Source organism: Notolepis coatsorum (genome assembly GCF_963971535.1).
Source record: "Notolepis coatsorum genome assembly, chromosome: 18".
Lineage (NCBI taxonomy): Eukaryota > Metazoa > Chordata > Actinopteri > Aulopiformes > Paralepididae > Notolepis > Notolepis coatsorum.
The window spans coordinates 78,753,748-78,769,613 of NC_140182.1; the positions used below are offsets into that span (position 1 = coordinate 78,753,748).

The window sequence follows — 15,866 nt, forward strand, 5'->3', positions numbered from 1 at the left end:
CCAGGGGCCCTCACACGCCTCCTCTCCGAGGCTCACTTACCTGCTGTCGGTGATCGGGCAGATGCGGAGGCCCAGGTGGAAAAATAGGAGTCATCCTTTCAGTTGATTCGAATCCGTCAGAGGGGGGGCAGGTTTGAATTACGTCTCTTTCAAGCTGGTAAAGTTGCACTGAAATCCATCCACGCGTCTATTGTCCTTTACCATACATTATAAAAGAGGCGCAGCCGGCGAGCTCGCGTGTAGTACCACCCTACACCCTACAACACCCTACACCCAGACACCCCGGTGCGCAGTCCAGGACAGACACATTAAAACTGGAGTTGAAACTCGACGCCCCCTAACATTGCTCGGAAAGACTCAGGCTACACAACGAAAATATATTTATTAATATTTCAGGAGTTCATTATAAGTCTCCCCTTCGAGGAAAGGCCCGATGGTGCGACGGTTTGCGTTTGTGCATCCAAGCGTGTCAAAAGAGGCGCCTGGCGCCGGATGTACAGTATGGAATAACTGCATTTAGAGTGATGGACATCCTTGCATCCTGTATAAAATGTACCATTAAAGATTAAATGCACACGTCACCTTTTTGTTTTAGACTAGTCTTAGTTTTGTATTGAACCAAAATGGGCACAATATAGTCAACTGTTCCAAATGGATACAATTAATTTACTTTTAACATTAAAAAAAAATTCCCATATGTGTTTTCCCCCTCTAATATAGACTTGAAAATGCCTCAACTGTTACCTTGTGGTTATTTTGGATCAACCACCAAATTTATAGGGACGTAAGTCAACACACACACACACACACACACACACACACACACACACACACACACACACACACACACACACACACACACACACAGTGTCCATACCAGAAATTAATGCTATATGATAATTGTGCGTCCAATATAGCTATATTTTGCTGTCGTAAATGTTGTACAAATAAAAATATCAATTGATTAACAGTTCCCATGCAAAGGTCTTGATATATTTCTATATTTTCACTGTATTTATGACGTCCTGGATCGATACGATATTCTAGGAATAATATACATCAATTCACAATCATAATGACATCACATCACACATCCAACTCTTATACGAATATAAGATTATGAGCATAATACATTTGCTTTGCCTTTTGGTGGAGTGTTCCTTTAAGAGTTTATAAAACAAAAAAGGTTTATTGCATCTACATTTAAATTTAAATCAATGGTTTTAACTGAATTTCAAATGCATTCAATTCCACACTATTCTAAATATTTTCAGGCAACAGTTGTTGTTTTTTAGATTATTTCCTATGTGGTAGTAGATAGTAGATGTGGTAGTACTCATAGATATATATATCTATGGTAGTAGGCCTACTCACCGCGGTTGGACGCCACCAAAATTGTCAAGTGTGAATAGGCTATCTACGGTATATGAACGACTGTCATCTAGTGGAGACGGATATGGATGCAGCCTGAGCACTTTCTAATTCCACCGATTCGATTCAAAACGAAGAAAATAAAAAAAAAAGTGTAAATGTAAGAGTGAAGTGCAATAATAATATACAATGTACAGGTAATTAAACTGGGTATAAAATATATAAATTAGTACTACCGAGTATAATGCTAATCAGTATGTACAGAGTTGTAATATGAATATGTAGTCAAATATGTAGTAGCAGTACTGTCTATCTGTATGTCATGTATGTCATATATGTTATGATGAATTGAAAATGGGGGACCCTGATGTAAACAAGTCGAAAGTCTTTCTCTGGTCTGCATCCCCTTAACAATTGTATGTATTGAGCTGTACTGTACTGTACCCATTCTGCAATCTGTTAATAAACTTTTCAATCAATCAATCAATCAGTCACTCAGTGAGTATATAGTCTACACAAAGACACTATGGTATAGTAAGTCTTACTGGCCAGCAGCGTAACTAGTAAAGAGTAGGTAAGGGGAATCTACAGATAGATATATAGTATCTATATATGTAAAAATGATACGCAGGTATGTACAGATGTGGATATATATATATATATATATATATATATAGCAATAATAAATATAGGGATAGCATCGGGTTAACATCGTTTTATGTCCAGTGAGTCTGATTGGACTGTGGTTTCATTCGTACATGCGGGAGTCGGGACCAATCCCATACAAACCGTGGCCTACCAAATATCAATCTTAATCAGGCCCAACAATGTGACTCTTCTGACAATCATTTGGTCGACACAAGCATTCACAAACAGCAGAGTTTATATTTTTGTTTATTTATTTATTCAAGTTACAAGGGGAAGCACATTTAGTTATTATTTTTTTGCATTTAAAATTGGGAATATCTGGACCTGTATCGTTGATGCAAGGGTTAAAAGACAAAATAAAATAAAAAATAAAAAGAAGAATTCAACCAAACACAGGCTTCAAATAAGTATTGCATTAATAGAATAAAAACATGTATTAATACGGTGATGAGTAATATCCACATGTTGACCACTAATAAAGCTGCACAATATGCTTGGTTGTTTTCACTTTATTCTTGTACATAGCAAAAAAAAATAAAAATCTTGCATGAAGCCATAACACCCCTAATAGTCATATTCATTTGGGAACTACTGCCAATTGTATCCGTTTTCTCAACTAAGGCAGTTTTAACTCTGGATCTTTTAAACGCGTTCTCATTCCACGATGGAATGTTCATTGTCACGCTGACCTCACAGCTACGTGTTAACAGGTATAATATTTAGCAGGTTTGTGGCGACACCAGATCTCATAGTTTTCACGATAGGCTAAACCCCTTGTCACTCCTGACGTCATCGCCGGGAGTCTATAAATAAAATGAAAGGGATTAAATAAATTCAAACAAACTTTTTTTTTCTTTTTTTTTTCAAGATGAAGAAATTAACCTTATGTCGATGGTGAAAAGATTACGATGAGATTATAAATTTCCGTACAGAAATCACACATAATACAAACATCTGCCTCGGGGGGGGGGGGGGGGGTACAAGCACATTACGAGCTGTCATGTCAACACTATTGACAGCTCAACGTAGCCTCGTGCGCATCTGTCATGGTCCGTTCTCACACAAAGCGGCCAAGTACAGCGGTGCGGCTGCGTTCAATTAATTTCCGATGTAGAGGAGTGCGTGCCTCAGGTACACGCAGGGTGCTGCACGCGCTCTTCTACATCAGAAATTAATTGGACGCTCCTCTACATCCATACATTGGTGAGAACGGACCGTTAGAACAGTAATATGAACCGCCACGGTAATACCTCATTCTTTTTTCCCCAACCCTCGCTATAGAGGGTACACACACATTTACAGGCACACGTCGTTATGAGGTAAAACACGTCTTGTGTAAAGACCTGGAACAGAAACCTAACTATAGAAGCCTTAAATTAGTTTTCTCTGAAACAATACTTAAATATGCCCTTTGCAGATGCCATGTCTAGATTCTCAAATTTTATCCCAGAGATGGCCTCCTCAAGGGGGTGGGGGAGGGGGGGCTGCCTCTTTATCATCATGATTAATCTGTCCTCTTGTTCATTATACTGATGCCCCAAAACATCACCTTTAACAAATAAAACCAAGCCTGTGGGAGATTCTTAATTTATATATATATATATATATATATATTTTATTAGACATGAGTGAGTCGTTCGAATTTGGTCCCACTATTTTGGCAGCCATGGGCGAATCCACAGAGTAAATCCAAAAAAAAAAACTGTGTGCTCTCGTTTAAAATAAGAGAAAAGGGATTTACACATACGATTGGCGAGTGGCAGAAACCGAGAGCACTTTCTGTATGAGAGAACTAGGTGAATAAACAGGTGGGAGCTATTGCTGTTAAAGAGTTCACCTGTAAAAAGACACCGACAATAAGGACAGTACATTTGCATAAGAGAGAGAAAGAGAGGGTTGCAAAATGTCTTTGGAGGATCCAATTAGACGAATTATAAAGAGTCATCTCAAATCGAAACAAAGGTGTCTACTTCTCCTCTTTACAGGACCATTACGTTTTTTTTTCTTAAACTAGTGAGTTATACATTAGATAAACCATACGTTATGTTAGGAATCACCACCCGGCAAACTAACTATCCCTATGCAAGTCAAACACCTATTATAGTTGAACACAAGCAATAGGCAACGTTGAGAAGTTCCAACAAGGACCTGGTTAAAAAGGTGCTGTAAGCGGTATTTATTTTGTTAAAATAAGTAGCTCTACATTCTGACAGCCATCACTGTTATAGAGCGTTTGGTCAGTAACAGGTCTCCCAGTCCCTCCGCTCTGCAGTAAACACAACATAAACGTTCTGGTATCCTGTTCCAACTTTATCCAATCAAGCTCTCCCAGATATTTTTACTTATTTCAAGAAATCTTGCCAAGCCAGATTTTCCTCACTACTTCTCGTTTCAGTACTTCTCGTTTACTGCAGAGCAGGAGGGACTGGGAGACCCATGTTACTGACCACCAGACACTCTATATCAGTGATGGCTGTCAGAGATTGTAGCGCTATTTAACACATATTTTAACAAAAAGATACCGCTTAGAGCGCCTTTAAATCTCCCACCCCACGCCACAAACACCAAACCCGGCGCGACCCTGCCCGCCCCTCACACCCGTAGGCGCCCCCCCTCCCTCTACTACAGCCTTAGCTCCACAAAGCCCTACACCACTTGACTTTTGTATCATGCCACGATATACAAGAAAAAAAAAGATACTCAGAGAATGACAAACACTTTCCTAAAACGGAGAGGAAGAGGAGGAGATGGAGGACGAAGACACTGGGAAAGACAAGGGACATTTTCTTTTTTTTTCTTTTTTGCGAGCCTCGTCTCCTCACATCCGCTGGGCATCAGTGAACAGTGTGTAATGGATATAGGTGAGTCACACGCAAGCACGCTCACGCACACATTATGGTGTGGCATTTTGGGTGAAAGGGGGTGGGGGGGGGGGGGCTGCTGGTGCTGCATGTGTGTGTGGATTGGAAAAGGGATGTTTACACAAGAGTTTCCATAACAACCGGGTGCGGTGGGTTCCGTGCGTGGGTTTGCATACTGGCCCGAGGGCCACACAGAGGACAAAGTCTTGTCGAAAGGGGTCACCTGGGGCCACGCCGACCGAGTCTAAGTGGCCACGCCGTGGGGAGGACGCTGGGTCTATAACGGCACCCCCGTGCCTTCACACAAGGGAAAATAATGAGAAATTACAAACGCTCGCTGGTTGAAAGTAGGATTTCCACACTCTTTCGATGGTGCGAGCACCAGGAAAACAATGTGATCGTCACCCCGCAGTTCTCTGACGGAGAAGAGACGGGGATAACTGTGCCCCCGGTGAACCGATCAAATTAAAATATCAAAAACTAAATAAAGCGAGTTAACAATAAAAGAGGCGGTGGTGTGGGGCTGAGGGACTAGCGGTGGCGGGGGTCGAGTGTAAACAAGTCTAGACTCTGTCTTGACATGGTAACGGCGACCAGCCAGATAGTCTGAGGGGGACCTTCTGCCCCCTACACTGGTCAGTTTGGTCTGGCTGGCTGGGGAGCAAAGGTCAAGCAGAGGGGGGAAAGCCTCAGCAGAGGGAGCAGCCAAAAAATAACGAGAGAAATTAATGTTTGACTCCTTTATGGTCTGGGTCGGTTCTCAGTGGGGGTGGGTGGGTGGGTGGGGGGGGGGGGGTGATGAGTAATAATGAAACCCTAAAGGAGGCAAGACGTTCTGCTATTACAAATCGCAGATCCTCGTGTAGCCATAAAAATCCTTGCTTCTTTTGTCATAAAAAAATTGTCTCGTTTAAATATGAATATAATAGCCAGTTTCTGCTCCTCAGGAAGTGATAGTCTTGGGTGGTGAAGGGGGGGGGCTCCCCTTCACTACAGCTCCATGTCCTGCGCCTCGTCCTCGGAGAAGTCTGACATGGAGCTCTCGGACGAGGAGTCTCCCGCTCCCTCCTCCTGCTCCTTCAGAGCCTCCTCTGTGGCGTACTTCTGGATGTACTCTGGGACACACACAGGGGGGGGGGGGTAAACATTCAGTAAACGTCGAGCCCTAACAGTGACTTAGTAATGGTGCCATGGCTGGGGTCCTTAGTCAGGGCTGTCTTGGCTGTCCCAAGGTCCAGACTAAAATAAATAATAGGTGCCCTGGCCTGGACCTCTGTGGTCACAGGAACATCTTGGAACATCTTGCCTGAGGTACTGAGGCTAGCAAACTCAGGATAATCTTTCTCGTAAAAACACTTTCTTTATAACTATATAACTGATCGGGCATACAGACCCTCATCTGCACACTTGATCAGACCTACTTGCTCAGATGCATATATTCAGAGTTAATTATATAGTTTAGACTGCCTATTTTACTTTTCTACTATACTATAATTTTATTGCCTGTATTATGTCTTCTACTCTTACCCTACCCATACCTGTACCTCCCTCCACCATGCTGCTATGATGCCTGAATTTCCCCAAGGGTATCAATAAAAGAATATCTTATCTTAATAAAGTTTATTGTCCTTTATAGACAATTTAAGACAGTATTATGAATTATGGAATGACCCGATGGTATTCCTTAAGCTAGAAAAGATCAAATATTCCATTAGAGGGTAAACTCAATAGTTCCATACTACATGGGACCCCTTAGTATCTTATTTTGAAAGGCCTTTTAGCTCTTTGGTGGCCACGCCCTTTCCCCATCTGTACTCAATAGTGCCAGCGTTATTGACCATTTTAGCGATGTTTGCAGACCCATTGTGTGTTCTGTATTATAGCTATGGAGACAATAGTATGACTAATCAGTTCATTTCTACACTGTAGTTTGTAGTTTATTACACGCTAAACATCGCCCATTTCCAAAATAATCCAGTCTTTTTCCATAGATCGCAAGATATGACGCGTTATATGCAATAAGCCCAAATCGTTCTGGTTGATCACTTGAAACCTCAAATCAAAAAGGTATATACTAGGGCTGACCCCTATTAATCGATTAGTCGACTAATCGGTCGAAAGGAGCCGTAGTCGACTGGCCAACCTCTTAGTCGAATATAATAAAAATAAAAAAATAATATTAAAATTTTTATATTTTTTATCATTCTTTCCAAAAGAAGAGGCCTAGAAGCATGGCTAACGCTAATGGCACGCATACCAGAGGCTAACTGCCTACGAAAACAGGCACTGAAAGAGGATTTCACCCATCTAATGAACACACGACTAGACAAATATCAAGATGTATCCATCAGTGGACCAATTGCATGCTTTCGCAGAGGACAAGAAGCCTTCAGTCGACTCCTTCAGACATTAAGCACCCCCCACAGCCCAAATGGAATGATAAATTAAAAAAAATAAAAAAGTTTTAAAATATTATATATACCGTAATTCCTCTAATAGTAACCGGTATTCAATTAAAAACCGGGTCTCTATTAATGACCGGGTGCGCTGTTGAGCTAAGCAATTATAAGCCGGCCTCCTAATACAAGCCGGGTATATTTTGTTATTGTTGTTATATGCTGGCCTGGCTGTGCAGTAAATACCATATAATGGTATGGTGTTAATGTTTACAAAGAGAGTAAGCCTACCTCAGAATTGTATAAAACAAAGTTATTATTATTATTATTATTATTATTATTATTATTATTATTATTATTATTATTATTATTATTATTATTATACCAGTATTGTGATTGCACTATTTTACTTTATTTAACTTTTTTTGACCACCTGTAATTGCACTGTTTACTACCGTATTTCATACAGTACTTGGTTTCAATAAATGAACCCAGTACATTTTACTGGGTTCAAACTGACACAAAATGTTGATTTATTCATTATGATCGGTTTGAAAATTAGAAATATAGGCCTCTCTCTTATACATGCCTCCTCCTAATACAAGCCTGGTATCCGCTACAGTTGAAACAAATACAAGCCGGGGTTACTATTAGAGGAATTACGGTATATATATATATATTTTTTTTTTAAGTCGACAAATAGTCGACTAACAGCAAATTTTGGCCAATCCTAGTCGACCATCCAAATCCTTAGTCAGGGACAGCCCTAGTATATACCATGTACATATGTGCCTTCACAAAATCATCAAGGGGGGGGGGGGGGGGGGGGGGGGGGTGTTTCAACTAGAAACTGCGATCGTGTTTGTCGAGCATGTTTTACGTCCGGTAAAACACGACACTGATCGTTACAAAAACATGTTTCAGGTTCGGTAAAATAGACAGAATATACCTTACCTTAGCCAGAAGGTATTCCAGAAAGAATAATTCCCAGTGATCGCATCGCCATCGCGATTACCTGTGTATACGTCTACTCGTGTATAGGGGAAATAGGCTTCAGGCAAAAAAATCTCGAGGCGATCGCTGTGTCTGTCTGTCTCCGAGGACAGCCCTTGCAAAAAAGAAAAAGAGAATAGGTGTATCCACACCAAGCCATTCCAGTTCAAATGGTAGGCGATACTGCCACCTGGTGAGATTCGATCGTCATTGCAATTCCAACGTAGGCAGATGAGCCAGGGACACCTAGAGGGCTCCGGCTGACCGTATAGAAGGAAAAAGATCCAAGGATCAAAACCAGAGAAATCTCAGGTATGGCGCTCAACGCATGGCGAGATAACCCGACATATCTCGGGTATGGCGCCCAATGAGTTAAGACCCGTCCCCAAAATTAAACAGGAACTGTAACTCTCTCCTTTGTAGGGATGGGTACCAAACTCGGTACTTTTAAGGGTACGGACCGAATTACGACGCTACTACAGAGTACCGATTCACGTTAGATCAATCGGTGCCACATCTCGATACCTAAAAATTGTTAGGAAATAATCAAAATTCCAATGACACGCAATTGTCATTTCATTATATAGACACAGACCAGCTTGGACCTTCAATAACTCAAAATTGTTATTTCATAATAGACACAGACCAGCGCGGACCTTCAATGACTCGCATTTGCATTTCATAAGACACAGACCAGCTTGGACCTTCAATAACTCGCAATTGTCATTTCATAATAGACACAGACCAGCACGAGCAACGGGTCCAATGAGTCTAACAAATTAAAATATAAAAACTAACTGAATAGTAGATGATAAACATTTAATTTCATTAGCTGAAATAACTTTGGGTGCCAAAAACGGCTTAATACGTTTCTGGGTAGTTTTTCCTTTTTTTCGATATTTTTATTCATTATCCATCCAGGGAGCCTGGTGTTACCATAGGGAATGAGTCTGAGATCACCAAAGTGCAATACTGGCCGCATCCAGCTAGACGGTGGTATCGAGCACCCTTTGAAACCTTGTATCTTGGCCTGTGCGTCGATCTAATGTCTCCGGGTCGGCTTTTTCTTTTCGGGCAAGGGGAGCGGTTATAACGGTCGGATTGAGAAGAATCAAATGCTCCCGATGCATGATGTGTGGTGGATTATGTTGGCGACACGATAAGACATCAATACTTGGAATCGCGATCAGATAATTGGAATATTCTTTTTGGGGTACATCCTAGTCAAGGTAAGGGCTATATGATATCAATCTTGCGTTGATCCAAGCATGTCTTCACCTCGATCCGAACGTGTGTGTGTGTAACGTTAGTCCACAATGTATGCCTTTGGTGACGATCAAAGCATCAAAAAACAACCCCCCCCCCCCCACCCCCTTTCATGCATTCATGATGAAAGATAATACCTATGATATAGATTTGATTTAATAGCGGGTCCAGGCAAGAAACGGCAACGGTTATAGTATAATACACGCATAAGGCTATTCCTCAGAATTTTGAGAATTACCCCAGACCGATCTAAAAACGATATAACGCGCGAATGTATGCATGGAAAATGTATCTCTTTTTTGCATCTTGACCGGAAGAAAGTCACTGTCAAATGACCATAGTATTGTATCCATAGCTATAATATAGAATATAGCTCTACAAACAAGGTGACTGACTCCTATCTTTTAAAGCGTGGCAGTGAATAGATGGGGCCCGAAAACAGTGTGGCACCCAATGTGTTAAGTCTACTATAAGCCATTCTCCATTTCTGCATGTGTGTGTGTGCGCTCGCGCTAGGGCTGCACGATTAATCGATTTTAAATCTACTATAAGCCATTCTCCATTTCTGCATGCGTGTGTGTGCGCTCGCGCTAGGGCTGCACGATTAATCGATTTTAAATCAAAATCGTGATTTGGAATGATGCAATTATCAAATCGCAACAAAAAAAATATCGCAATTTTTGGTTTTTGATTTATTTAACCAGGAAGTCCCATTGAGATACAAGATCGGTTTGGGAGAGGGAGGTAAGGGGTTTTAGATTGTGTGTTGTGAAGTTTAGACTTCAGAGAGGGAGAGTAAAGTACAGAAAAAAAGGTACCGTTGGGTACCGGTATCGATTCCCAGGTAAAAAGAAAAATTCTCAGGCTCTGTGTCCCGAAAAGACCCACTGCGTAGGCCAGATGCAAACCGCATTTTACAATAAACCTCTGTGGGGCTGTAAAAAAAATTATAAATCGCAAATTTAATCGCAATCGCAATATCTGTCAGAAAAATCGCAATTAGATTATTTCCCAAAATCGTGCAGCCCTAGCTCACGCATTCTCGCGTCCCATCTCTGGTCTTTGGAAAGACCAGATGAGGTTAGAGGACTTTGATAGTATTTACTGAGGATGGCCAGATAATGTTGATATTTAAACTTAAAAGAATAATACATAATACATTTATACATGATCATGCTACATTAAAAAATGGTTGTAGGAACGGTTTGGGAGAGGGAGGGGTTTTAGTTTATGTGGTGTGATAACAATGTTGAAATTGAGAAATTTAGACTTTAGTTTAACAACAGAAATAACATTTTTGTTATAATGAAAGTACCGGAAAAAGGTACCGTCAGGTACCGGTATCGGTTTAAATGTGAACGGTACCCAACCTTAATCCTTTGTGATTGGCCTTTCCCAAGAACCGCTCACTGTGCTCTCAATATGCTAAGAGCAGTGTTTCCCAACCGGGGGTACGCGTACCCCTAGGGGTACATGGGTGGTCGCCAGGGAGTACATGAAAAGATTTTTTTTTTAATTATAAAAAAAATAACTTTTTTTTCCCAACTTTTTTTTTATATATATATTTTTTTTTAACAAGTTCAGCATTTCATATTACCCATTCTCCGCCAGGCATTGTACCCTTCTTATACCATCCTCTGCCAGCTCTATTTGTCTATGGAGATGTTCACCTTCTTTGCAGGGCTATAACTTTTTAAATTGTATTGCTAAATTGACATTACTATGGCCCATTCAACATCAATTATCTATCGTTCAGGGTGTAGGAACGTTTTACTTTTTCATTCACACATTCATACTAAAATACTGTCTAGAGTAGAGCTGCCGCGATAACCGCATTACCGCGGTATCGCTGTTGCATCACGCCCACCGCAGAGTTGGGCTGAATACCGCATCACCGCTGATTTTTTTAATAATAATAAAGTAGCGCCCAGACGTTGGACTTGCGGCTCTGCAGATATACCCTACTAGGTTCCAAGCGACCCTATTGGGTAGAAGTGGTACCAGAAAAGTCATGTGAAACATTGCAGACCACTGATTGGTCAGAAGAGAGACGCGTCACACATTGGAGTCTCTGAACAAAAACAGAAAGCCGCCATCTTTACTGCCTCGCTAAGGATGTATTTCATTCAGGATTTGTTTGCGACAGCACCAAGTGTAATAAACAGAAAAGGATGGATTCACTGTGTATTTGGCCTCATTTATTGATGAAACAAAACAGACATCAACCCAATTTACCACAGAGCGGAAAGTTTAGTGTCACAACAAGATCGCTGATGTGTTAAGTTTGTTGTTATTAGCCTAATACTAACGTCAGCAGATATACACGAGAGGTAACGTTAAACCCGGGTTGCTTGGTAGAATAGACACAATGAGGTAACGTTAGCTTTAGCACAATAGACACAACGAGAGTCTGGTTAATGTTGTTATTGATTGAAACTGTGTTAAACTCTGGCTTGCTGCAAGCCCTCGGACATGCCCACGGAGCTTTCAGTGTACACAAGCGGCCCCGCCTGCATCCCCACACGGAGACAAACAGAGTTTTTTTTTTTTTGTGCGCACTGTGCGGTAATAACCGCGGCGGTAGGAAATATTTCGCAAATTTGTGCGGTAAGGAAAATATCAATACCGCGGCAGCTCTAGTCTAGAGTATAAATATGTTTATCGTTTTCTGCTGTATTTCATAGAACGTGAGATAGCCATTTATGCATATATTAGATCATCAAATGCAGTTGCGATTGACGCCAGATTAAAAATGTCAACTGTACATGGTCCTAGACATTATGACATAATTTATGTAGTATGGGTGATATATATATCAGAGCAGTTTGTATGGTTAATAATAATCAAAAACGCTTTGCTCAGCGTGGAGCAAAAAGATCGCTATTATGGGATGTTGATCTAGATGAACCATTTCCGGGTTGTATAATACTATATACGTCCAAATAATGTTGTTTATTGAGTTATGGCAACGTATCGATTATCCAGTGTGTCGAGATGGAGTCCCGGGAGCGATAGCGAGTGGCGGACGGAATAGGGGGGACACCAAGCACTTCCGGCCCCGCTTCCGGTTTGGCAACTCGCCGATCGGCCACCAGGTGGCGGTATTGAAGCGCTGGAGAGTTGAGTGGAGATCTACAGCACCAGTCATGGCTCCGTGGGTGAAATGTGAATACCATGACGTTGAAATATTGATCTCGATGACGTCGTAATCCGTCATTGGCAGATTAAGCATGGCGAGGAATGACGTCTTAATCCGTCAATGGCGGAGAATGGGTTAATTCCCACAGTGGCATAAAAAAGTGTCTTTTCAGTACCGGTATATAGATTGTCTGTCAGTATAGTCATATACTGTGCCTGCTTGCGGTTGTGATTTTTTGAGATAAATCATTGTTTAATAATAAAATGTGTGGCAAACAAGGTATGTTTATCTCCGTTATATTAGTGAGAAATAATGCAACCTTGGCCCAAAAAGCTAGTACTCCTGGACATTCCCACATCATATGTATGTATGTTATGTATGTCATATGTATGTAAAGAGGATATATTTGAGTGTATATGGAGATACAATGTGCTTCTCCATATTCACCCATGGTATGTCAGAATCATTATTGAACCATCTTAGCAACGGCCTGAGCATAAAAGAGAAATAGTACTGTTCGAAATTATGAACCGATAGCCGTCCTGCTTTTTCTACTGTAAAAAAAAATGTATGTACAGGGAAACTGTACCCAAATAAAGAATAATGCATGCCAAAATTGGGGGAATTCAAATTAAGTAATAATTTGATGGATATAATATTATTATTGGCTATACTTGTTCTATCGCGCAACGTTCAGCTTCCCACCGGACTGTCAGGCGTTACACCGAGCATCATCATAGTGTAGCTAGTTAGCAAAATATCAAGCCTCTTTCAAAATGTCTGTTAACATTATGGATCAATGGCTGAGTCGAGCTGGTTCATCCAGCAACAACAGCACATGTGATACTGCTGAATCAGGAGAATATAATTTATTTATTATATTCTACTATTGTGGTTTAATTTAATTTACTGTACTTTTGAATGTATATGACAAATAAAACATGAACTTTAAAGTTTGAAAAGGTCTATAAATAAAGTTTGTTCTTGTGACTGACATAAAACTGACATGAAATATGATGTCCAACGGTCACTCTCCACATTACAGTTGCAATAGTCTTTCTACTATTACCCTGCCCATACCCTGTACCACCCCTCCCCCATGCTGCTAGGACGCCCGAATTTCCCCAAGGGGGATCAACGAAGGAATATCTTATTACCATGTTTTCCCTCATTGTTACACCAGTCGGTCAGTGTGTGTTAAGAAAAGGGGCCCCCACCTTTGATCTTGTGTTTGTAGTCCTCTGGCCGATGCAGGTACATAGCGGCAGCGTCTCCATTCAGGGGGTCGATAGGGTTCGGGTAGGCGAGCAGCTGGGGGAGGAACGACTCGAAGATGTTGGTGAGATCTGGGGAGGGTTTGGAGAGAGAAATCCAGTTAGTACAACAAGCGCAGCGCACGGTCAGAACAGCTGAGAGGATCGTTGGTGCCCCCCTCCCCTCCAGGACATCTACAATACACGCCTGGGCCGCAAAGCACTAAGCATCACGGGTGACATCACCCACCCCTCACAAAGTTTTCTCACTCTCCTGCCCTCCGGGAGGAGAATGAGGAGCCTCCGAGCCAGGACCAGCAGACTAAAAGACAGCTTTATACACCAGGCTGTCAGGAAGCTGAACTCTCCCAGCTCTCCCCCCCGCTCTCACTCTGCCACCACAGAACCTGGACTAACCCCACCCCCCCTCCCCACTGCCACACACACACAAACTCACTGCCACTATTTATTTTAGTTTACTGCCATATCCATCATCTCACTGCCACTTTACTGCCACTATTGTATTCTACTACCATTATTTATCAGTTATACTTACTATGTACCACTGCTGCAATTTTTTTGTTAAGTTCTCTTTTACTTCATATATTTATTTCAATCATACATAAAAAAAAAATAGCCACCGTTTATACTGTATATATAGTCCTGTATAGTGCATGTACATCATGTCCCATGTTAATAGTGTCCTATATGTTACTTTATGTTTATATTAAATATTTTTTTATATACACCGTGGGAAGGGGGAAATGAAATTTCACTTCTCTGTATGTCTTGCACATTATGAGAAGAGACAATAAAGCTGACTGACTTTGAGTAGGTTGAGAGGTGACATGAAACTCTAGGGGTGACAGTGGCTCAGGAGGTAGAGCGGTCGTCTGGTTATCGGAAGGTTCCCGGTTCGATTTGCGCCCCTCCCAGGCAGCATGTCGAAGCGTCCTTGAGCAAAACATTTAGCAGGTTGGCAACTTGCATGGTTGCCTCCGCCGTCTGTGTATGAATGTGCGAGTGAATGTAAGGAACAAAATTGTAAAGCACTTTGGATAAAAGAACTATATAAATGCAACATGTACCATTTTACTCTGCAGGTGGAGAGGCCTTGCTCTCGTAATCCACCATGATGTTATGCCGTTATGAAAACCACCACTAGAGGTCTCTGTTGTAACAGTATGCTCCAACTCCAATGTTGTTCTGACCTGTGTTCCAGTGTAATCAATGTTGCAACAAGTCACAGTGCTTTCATCATTAGGGTTAGAATCTAAAATCTATCTTTATCTGCTAACCAGAGTTTCACCACTAAGAGTAAACTCACAGCTCAAGATAGGATTTCGCAACGGTTGAGTTCCAGATGTTGACATTTAAAACAGGTGAAAAGTTCTAAGATCTAATCTGGTTCAGATGAAACTAGTGGTATTACACCCCCACACCATATCCTGAGTAAATAGAATAGATGCTGCTGACTGAGGAATAGTCATTTGATTAAAAAAAAGAAAAAATGATTTCAGGATTCACTCAAAGAGAGGGGAAGAGGGAACTACATTAGGAAAACTGGACAGTTAAGGGAGATATATCTCAGAGGACCCCTTTTAGGACATGGCCAGGTTTGCCTGCTTAGAAATGTAGTTAACTGCAGGTGAGTATGTTGGCGTCATAACATAAAACATAGCGAAACAACTTTTAAATACATAATAGAAGAATCAAGTTTCCCAGGGTTGTGGAGGTCACAAAACAAAAATCGTTTTCACATCGTCTATTCAATATTTTAATTGTAATAACCACAAGTCTGTCTCTATAACAGAAACAATCTCCCAGGTTTTTGGAATCTGGCACGAACATATAAATGGTTAACCATCTGTAGTGTGGTAGTGAAAGGGGTAAACCCTTTGTCATGTGGCAGTGAAAGGGTTAACCGTCTGTAGTGTGG

At 41.2% G+C, this 15,866-nt stretch overlaps 1 protein-coding gene across 1 annotated transcript in view; it reads right to left on the reverse strand.

Annotated features, from left to right (window-relative positions):
- Positions 1 to 2,997: 2,997 nt before the first annotated feature.
- The window catches only part of LOC311245551 (ubiquitin-conjugating enzyme E2 H-like), a 34,935-nt gene continuing 22,066 nt past the window's right edge, over positions 2,998 to 15,866 (reverse strand). Inside the window, exons 6-7 of the mRNA XM_084335439.1 lie at positions 13,892 to 14,020; positions 2,998 to 5,995 (exon numbers count right to left, since the gene is read on the reverse strand). Of these exons, the coding sequence (XP_084191565.1) occupies positions 5,871 to 5,995; positions 13,892 to 14,020 (254 nt within the window). The 3' untranslated portion in view covers positions 2,998 to 5,870. The remainder of the gene's footprint in view (positions 5,996 to 13,891; positions 14,021 to 15,866) is intronic.